Below are 8,611 nucleotides of genomic sequence, written 5' to 3' on the forward strand. Positions count from 1 at the left end.
CAGTTGGCAGCGAGGGCCCACACTCTTTGACGATGCTGAGAAGGCCCAGAGATATCTTTCTCCCCCCCCCCCCCCCCATGCAGAACCCGCATCCTTAGCGCCTGCCCACTCACATCAGCGCATACCCAAGCTCCCCGTTTTCGCCCCGATCGTCCGTGGGCCCTGTATGATAATGGGTGTCTTGCGGTGTGTAGGTGTGTGTGTGTGTCCCAGGTTCGTTGGCGCGCCTTGAGGTCATCGTTTCCCTCAGCAGCAACAGCTAGCCTGCAGTCGGACCCTCTGGGAGCAAGGACTATGGGTAGCCAGAGATCCGCCGCAGAAGTACGTGCGTTAAAATGGAAATTAGCAGGCTTTGGCCAGGTCTCGAGCCCACCCTTGGATAGAAGACCACGTAGACTGTAGCCTTCATCGCCAATCAGAAGGAAAACCGTCCGAGCGAGAGATGTGGGAACAGGGTTTGGTCGTACTGGGCCCAGCCACCTAATGCCACGCTCTTCGTCGTTCTGGAGCCTTCGCCTGGTGAAGGAGGTCCCTGTACAGTGCTGTTGTTCGGGATGCCCTAGGCCAGCATCATCTCCCGTGCGTCCACAAACACCCGGCGGCATATTTCCGCCCCATTTCAATCTTTGTGGATGCTGTACCCTGAGGGGCAAAGCTGCAGAATGCTGATATTGAAGTAACGGCGCCGCAGAAAGAGGATGCCGTGCAACAGAAGAAAACCAGCGGCATGGCCCATGTCGGGATTGGCAGCGGCATGCATCGTGGGGTATTGGATCCATGTTTGGCCAATCCGACTAACTCGACAGTTTTGAGGGTCCCCTTAACAAGTGCCTTTGGGCCTCTGCGGTTTTCGGGTATCTGCCTGTCCTCTCTGACGCCCTTGTGAGCCCTGGCATGGTTCATGTTTACCTGCCAGACCTGATTGCGCGAGGCCTTTTTGTCGTACCGCCCAGTACTACGCAGCCCAATGCTAGTTCACCCATCATAGAATATTTCTTCCCTTTTCTGCTTCTTTTAGTAGTCAGGCTCGCGACTTCGACTTGACGATACGAACTTCGTGCGGTCTTTGGTAAGGAGAGATTTCAACTCGCAATACAGAAATGGCCAAGTAAGCCGGATAATCTCGAAATCCCTACTTTCGAATCCTGACCTTGTCGAAGCGAAGATACAGTCCCCCTTGACGAGGCCTATCTGCCAACTGTCATGCACCATGGTCGAGAATATCAACAATTTGCTGTCGACAACTATCATTATTTCGAGCCGATAGATGAGGTGCGCATACACATGGCACTGGCCAGCTTCCTTCCGTATCATGCCACGTTGACATGGTTCATTCTAGGACGAGGTTGATCGACTGCACATCTTGCACTGGGTGCTGCTCCAGGCGCTTGACAATCGTTTGCTTCCATCGCAACTTAGTAGACCACGAAGGGTCCTCGAGTGCGGCTTTGGAGCGGGCGATTGGGCTATAGATGTTGCCAAGGCCTACCCAAACTGCGAGGTACGCGATTCCGTTGTCATAGTTTGCACCAGGATCTTGGCTTCGAAGGATATTTTCGTGAAAGAAAAGACGACATGAAGCGCGAAGACACACTCGAGTTGCCGTTGAGTCGAAACCCTACACCGCGCATCGAGATAGATGGGTCAGCCTACGATGGCCGCTTCTAATTTCTCGCCCCCTTTTCCAACACGCTTTGATTCGCTGGGGTATTGGTTCTGATCCAACTCGCAGGTGGTTGCAGTCGACATCTGTCCACACATGTGGCCGCAAGACGAGCTACCAGGCAATCTAAACTTGCAAGTGGATAACGTCAACGAAAGGTGTGAGGAACGAATGTCTCTGGCGTGCTTCAGCTGATGTGATGAACCAGATTCACGTGGCCCAGGGGCGATTTCGACCTCATTCACAGCCAGATGATGGCAGGTGTCATCGATACGGGACGATGGCCAAGCTATATCCGAGATATATTCCAGACGCTTCGCAGAGGGGGTTGGTGTCAGATGGTGGAGATATACTTCAATGCACAATCGGATAACGGGACGTTGACAGACGGTTGGTCCGCCGCAGCTTGTTTCTCTGATTGATGATGTAGGCGGACTAATGGAAAGCGAGCGCAGACCACGGACTTCGAAGATGGTCGAAGACTTATATGGAAAGCGTGCAACCGCATAAAGATCCTCGAGCACCACTTAAAATGGCAAACTGGATGCGCGAAGCAGGCTTCATCGTGTCGCAAGAGCCCAGGCCGATACCCCTGGCGACATGCGGCTGGCCTCGAAGTACGTTCGTGGGGGATGGTCTGGGTAAAGAACAGCTGGCTGACAAGCGTCCAGGTTCCGCCCAGCGTGAGATTGGTGTGGCCAATAGGGAGAACGTGCGCAGCTTGTTGTCATCAATGGCAGCGTACCCGATGACAGTGTTTCAAGGGTAAGCCATGTCGAGGACTGGATGCCATGGACGGCCACGGGCATTCGTTGGGATTGGCGTCAACTGCTGACCTACTCTCCCAGCATGGCCTCTGCAGACTTCGAGCTCTTGGTGGCACAAGCTAGAAACGAGGCCGACAATCCGAGGTTCAAGGTGCGTGAATGGTGCTGTTGGTTTTGGCCCTGGTCTCGACGTTCCTGACGCTGAACACGAGAGAATATTTGCTGACGAGTTGTTAACATCTGTGATCCTTAGGCATACTTCTCCTTGTGAGTCCATGCTACCATACCATCCGGTCTATTGCTGTGCTGACGAGCTGTGATTTAGGTACGTCTGTACAGGCCAAAAGCCACAGTAGGCAGGACTCACGCGTCCAGTGGAAAGGGCCGGTCAAGCGGACGGTATAATGATCACGATGAAGTATAAATGGGCACGCAGGTTATTTTGAGGCGTGGAGCGTAGCGAGAAATCGGCGAATTTGTGTGTGAGAGAGGGGAAATGACAGGCGCCTCACGTGTGCCAGGGTGCATACAGAACAACACAAGACTTTTGGGAACACAGTCCAGAACTGTACCAGATGTTGCCACGCCGTGAGAAGGTAATGGGCAGCGGTCTCCTGGTTGCACTTACCTTTCTTGGCTTGCATAGACTGCGCGTCGCCGTCTCGTTGTGAGTCTGACGGGAGGCCGACGACAACACTAGGTAAGGTACCTACAGGCATGAGGGACTAAGAAAGCAAGTGCCAAACAGAAGCATCTACGGGAAAGCATAGCGTGAAGCGTCCCTTCCTGTGCAAGGCTGCTGTTCACTTCATTGGGGGGAGCTGGGAAAGTGGAGGGCGCTTGCTAGGCTCGCTACCATTCCCTCGGGACAGCAAGGATCCAGGACGGGGGCAGTCGCAACACGCAGTCTCGGTCAGTCTACCATGTAGAGGTAGTCAGTGCCAAGTGTTCCCTGCCACACTGGGTACTGGGCGTGTGCTGCGTTGGTACATGTAGTCATCTGAACTCGACGGCTTGGAAAACATAGGTACCTACCTAAGGTACCTATGTAAGTATCGTGATAGGGAAGCGTTGTGGCAGCCCCCATTTGAACATCCGAAGCTGGGCCATGCTCAACCAGAAAATTTGATCCATCGCCATTAAGTAGCGCGGCGATATCATCTTGATGAATTCCTCCCCATTGCCAAAGCGATGGCTGTTGATGTTAACAAGGCAGTTCATAGCGGCCAGTTCACACAGACAGAGCTTTGGCTGGTGGGCCAATCAGGAAACGCAATTGCCCCCACTCCAAACCAGATGATGAAGCTATTCAACTTTTTGCGAGCATGCTCAATCAGGCCATCTCTCCCCAACGCCATTAGTGACACAATCCTCTCCCAATCGACCACAGATAATCCCCAGAGCTCAAGAAGCTGCAGATACACTACCTGCATCGTCTCATTTCTTCCAGCAGCCCATTCCCCACGCCGGTCTAGCCTGACTGCATAACGTTTTAACCTCCACCACCACAAGAGCCCATCATGGCCGCGCGCTTCCCCCTCCGCTGGCTTCAGGCCCTCTGTCCGATCCGACTCCAGCCCGCCCGCCGTTCCTACCATGTCACCGCCCCCCTCCGCTCCGCCGCCGACGCAGCACCCTCGACCCCCCCTTTCCTCGCGACCCTCAAGGCCGACCTCAAGACGGCCATGCGCGCCAAAGACGCCCAGCGCCTCGCCGTCCTCCGCGCCATCATCACGACGACCAACAACGCCGCCAAGACCGACAGCCCCATCGCCACCGACGCCCAGCTCATCGCCCTGCTGCGCCGCAACATGCGCGCCAACCTCGACGCCGCCGAGCAGGCCCGCGCCGCCCAGCGTGAGGACCTCGCGGAGAAGGAAAATGCTCAGGCCAAGGTGCTGCAGGACTACATCGAGAACAGCGGCGTCAAGCAGGTCACCGAGGCCGAGATCGTCGAGCTCATCAGCCGTACGATCGACGAGGTCAAGGCTGCGAGCGCCGACAGCAAGTCTTCGCTGGGCGCCGTCATGAAGGGTGTTCAGGGCGCGCTCAAGGGACGGGCTCTCGAGGTGGATATGGCGAGAGTCTCGGAACTGGTCAAGGAGGCCATCAACAAGGCGTGAGGGACGGCCTTCTCCGGTTGAAGAGCCAATGGAGCAACAGCCTCCATGTGAGTAACAAAAGAAATGTACAAACACTGTAGTATCAAACACACAAAGAGCGGCAACGCCCGCACCGGCGACTTGTAGAGTTGACGTCGACGCATGGCGTAGAATCGCCACTTCAACAATCATCATTTCACCAGATTGGTATCTATCGACATGACTGCTCCCCCTCGCTTCCCAAACGCCTTGCTCGGGGCCCAGCCGGGCCCGCGGCCCCAACCATCAAATAGACATGTCCTCGCCTCAGGCGGCAATATCCTCTTCGTTCCGCAGCCCCGCGTACTCTGTTCCTTGATTCGCGGTGCTGAGGCGCGCGCAAAGACTAAGGAGAACGACCGTCTCCGTGGCAGCATAGTGATTCAGAGCATCCAGGAGGATTTGCAAGTGCCGGCTGAAGTTACCCTCCCACTTTTTCATTATCTCAAAGAGATTGTTGACGCGTGCCTCCTGATCCGTCTGACTTGACGCTGATGAGGTTGAGTCACCATGCCCGGACGTGCCCTTATGCGTCCGTACGGACTGGAAGACCTTCCACTGGTCGTCTGTCATGTTGGGCGGTTTTCTGGTGCCGCTGAGGTCAGGATCAGCCCGTTCGAGCTCTCGGGAGAGCCAGTTGGAGTAGGTTGCAAAGATGGTGCATGTTTGCATAAGCTTGGAGTGGATCTGAAAGACCGTGTTAAAGCCCGTGATCATGACACAGCGAGGGGGGGGGCATCCACATACCCTGAGGAGCTTGCTGTTGGTTAGCATGCACTCTTTCAAGCAAGTGTCCAGGAAGTCCACGTGGTCTTGCATCAGCTCGTCAACCGTCCTCGTCGGGCCCTCTGATGAGTCTCCCTGGTTTTCCTCGTTCGTCTTGATCCTCGACATAAACTTGGTCCAGTTGGGTTCGATGACTTCTGCCGTGCAAAAGTAGAGCAGCTGCTGGACGAACACGAGCATGCGGGCGCGCAATGTCCAGACTCTGCGTTTCCAAATCTCCAAGCTCCTTGACGTGCTTTTATGGGCCCAAGTGACTCCTGAAGTATGGGTATGCCATGTGGTCGAAAGTTGCGATTCGAGGTACCGCAGCGAGAGTAGATATCGGAACAGGGCCTGATACCGCCACACCGTCTTGCGACTAATAACCAGTGAGACAGGGAACGGCACTGCATAGTCCAGCTGCAGGGAAGTAAAGCCTAAAGCGTTCTTGTCGTGGTCTGATGGCTGATGAGCCAACGGCTGCAGCGTCTCACCCTGCTCAATGCCTGTGATATTGACGACTCTCTGCAGAGACTTGGTGAGAGTGATCTCATTCATCTCCACTTTTACATCCTCTTTGAAAGGATCCAAGGACACGATGCTGCCTGGTTGGCGCAGCACGAGGTCGAGCAACGATTGCAGCTTGCCGGTATTAACAGACTTGACGGGCTTTCGGAGTTCCGAGGCGCCGAGCTCCAGGAAGTATGAGAAGTAGTCCGAAGGGTCCAAGAAGAAGTAGTGCTTGAGGGATCGTAACCGCAGCGGCAGAGAGTGCGTCGTCAGAAGAAGCTGCATGAGCGACTCATTGGCGTGCGCGTAGGCAATATTGACGTTCTCCAAGAATCGGCTGTCATCAAATGACAGCGGCACATCCTTGACGACCTTGCTGACGTCTACACCGCCACATTCTCTCACAACGTTGAGATATTTGCCGGCCAGGAGAACCTTCTCTTTGACGCCTTCAAGCTGTGGTGGGACGTCATGCTCTCGGATTGTGTATCGTCGTTCCCAGTACTCATCTGTGTAATCCTGCTCGAGCCTTTCCCTCCGAATGCTCTTTTGTTCCTTGACCAAGAACTCCGCATGGGTATCATTGATGCCACCGTGGTGAAGCCACTCGTTCAGCATGACCATATACGGCCTACTGGCATCTCGCAATAAGGATGTAAGCAAGGCACGCGCTGCCGGGTCGCCCGACATGGCTTCGAGTCTTTTAGTGATGAGACCTAGCACGACGCCGCCTTTGCATATCTTCTTTCCCGTCATGTTTCCGGCGCCCAAGTCGCCGCCTTCTCGAAGAGTTTCGAGGATGTTCTCAAAGTCATCGCCACTGTCGCTTGATTCCTCGTCATCATCGTCCAGGAGTGCGTTGCGTTTGAGAAGCTCGAGGGCTAAAGAATGAAGCTGCGCCATCATTTGGCTCGTCGGCAGGATGTGGATATTGAGGACATGGAGCGTAAACGTGTCGTTGGTGAGAAATTGGGTTTCCAGCTGAGCAATCATGACGAGGTAGTCCTGGAGAAACTTGCGCACAGAGGCGCACAATGCGTGGTTCACGGCGCCAAACTCCTCCCGACTCTGCACATCGACAAACATCTCCAGCGCCGAGTAATAGCTGGCCATTTTCAGCATCGACATGGTCAGATCCTGCAGACTGGGGTCAAGGCCAGGGAGGATCCTAAATGTTGGACCAGACAGGCGATCGCGCTCCTCATGCTGGTTATAGCTCTTCGCGAACCGGATATACTGTCCTTCATAGCCCATGAAGACGAATAACAAATCCTCCAGGATGGCAGCCTCTTGGGCCTCGAGGGATAGCTCATTCAGGGGTTTCGGTTGAAGAGCTGGAGGCGCCTCGGATGCCAGCGGGGGCACAGATATTCGTGACGCCAGAGGGGCGGATGTGTGTGGTAGCAGGCACGCCTCGGGGCGCCATGGCTCTGCTGTGGCTCCAGTCAGTCGGGCAGAACACGGTCGCTTCGCAGGATCCTCAGCATACCTGGCGGCTCGACCCTCGCTTCCTTCTGTTGCGATTCAGAGGTCTTGTGGGTTTCTGGGGCCTTGGCCTTTGCACTCGTTGTGGACGACCGCTCTGCGCGCTGCGGACTCCTCGTCCTCTGTGTCAGGCGCTCGAGCTGGGTGACAAAGGTTCGTTCAGTGCGGCGCTCCTCGATGCGCCGATCCTCGTGTGTCCTGCTCGACGGGCGGGGGTTTCCAGACGCCGTTCTCTTATGCGACGTGCTCTCGAAGCGCCCATCAGACTGAGGCTGGGCCTGGCGTGAATCGGGTCGCTCATGTCTGTTGCTGCTGGTGAAGCTCCCTTGGGCGTTGCTCATGCGGGGTCTCGGCGGCCTGTCCTGGTCGGCTGGGGCTCCATTTGCGCGGCGGTCGTGGGCTGGTACCCTGGACGACATGTCGCAGGCTGCATTGACATTGAGGAAGCTGCGAGGTAGTCGTATGCTGGCGTGAGGACCATGCGAGCCCTGTCGGCGCTCAAGAGTATGTGATCGTGAACGTGAGCGTGGGCGTGTTTGGGCGGGGCTCATTGGGTTGTAGCGCGTCAGGCCTAGGGTCAGTCAGGTCAGGCAAGGTAAGGTACGGTCCAGCACCTGTAGCTACCTAGATCGGTACCTGGGCAGGTACCTGGGCAGGTACCTGAAGCGCTTTGGGGGCGGTAGCTGCTGAGTCGTCCGCCACAGGAGAGTCGCGTCTTGGCCGGAACATCCTCGCGTCGGTGTGGCAGGTGAGTTGATCCGGCGTTAGTGTGAACAACCCTCCCCACGCCTTCCGCTCTCTGCCTCGCAATCGCCAATCGGAAGCTCGGATCCCTGCAGGGGGGTGAAGGGGGGTCTACTGCTCCCTCAGTGACCAAGAGCTTGCGGCTGCGGCTGCGGCTGCGTAGGCTGGCTGCTTGCCTAAGAAACCTCCAGCTGGAGCTCCCCGTCACCTTCAAGATCCCCCAGCGATACAACCACCTCAACCGACGACCTCACGACCAGACGATACCCTCCCTTCCCACCTTCCAAAGCACCAACAATCCTACCTCCGCGAAACACCCCCAGAATACCGCCAAGATGTTTATGGCAAGATCCGAATATGGTACGTCGACTTCATGCCATTCAGCCATAGCCATGACCGCCTTCTGCCCTTTACCCCCCCTCCCCCCCCCCCCCCCCCCCCCCCTTCCCTTTTGGGGTCCGGGGGGGGGGAAAAAAAAACAGGAATAAAAACCCTTCCCCCCCAAAGGGGGCGGGTCCCAGGTGAAAAATCCCCCC

At 56.1% G+C, this 8,611-nt stretch overlaps 3 protein-coding genes across 3 annotated transcripts; 2 read left to right on the forward strand and 1 right to left on the reverse strand.

The window, feature by feature from the left end:
• Positions 1–2,195: 2,195 nt before the first annotated feature.
• VDAG_08988 (uncharacterized protein) lies at positions 2,196–2,835 on the forward strand (the record flags this gene model as incomplete). Its single annotated transcript, XM_009656791.1, has 4 exons — positions 2,196–2,280; positions 2,335–2,428; positions 2,512–2,581; positions 2,770–2,835. 4 exons carry the CDS (start codon positions 2,196–2,198, stop codon positions 2,833–2,835), a joined length of 315 nt encoding a protein of 104 aa, XP_009655086.1.
• Positions 2,836–3,950: 1,115 nt separating this feature from the next.
• On the forward strand, positions 3,951–4,553 carry VDAG_08989 (uncharacterized protein; the record flags this gene model as incomplete). The annotated part of the gene is made up of 1 exon (XM_009656792.1): positions 3,951–4,553. One exon carries the CDS (start codon positions 3,951–3,953, stop codon positions 4,551–4,553), a length of 603 nt encoding a protein of 200 aa, XP_009655087.1.
• A 285-nt stretch (positions 4,554–4,838) lies between these two features.
• Positions 4,839–7,750, reverse strand: VDAG_08990 (spindle pole body component alp4; the record flags this gene model as incomplete). The annotated part of the gene is made up of 4 exons (XM_009656793.1): positions 4,839–5,051; positions 5,112–5,258; positions 5,319–7,279; positions 7,336–7,750. 4 exons carry the CDS (start codon positions 7,748–7,750, stop codon positions 4,839–4,841), a joined length of 2,736 nt encoding a protein of 911 aa, XP_009655088.1.
• Between the last annotated feature and the right edge of the window lie 861 nt (positions 7,751–8,611).

The sequence above is a fragment of the Verticillium dahliae genome, genomic scaffold, assembly GCF_000150675.1.
Source record: "Verticillium dahliae VdLs.17 supercont1.24 genomic scaffold, whole genome shotgun sequence".
Taxonomy (NCBI): domain Eukaryota; kingdom Fungi; phylum Ascomycota; class Sordariomycetes; order Glomerellales; family Plectosphaerellaceae; genus Verticillium; species Verticillium dahliae.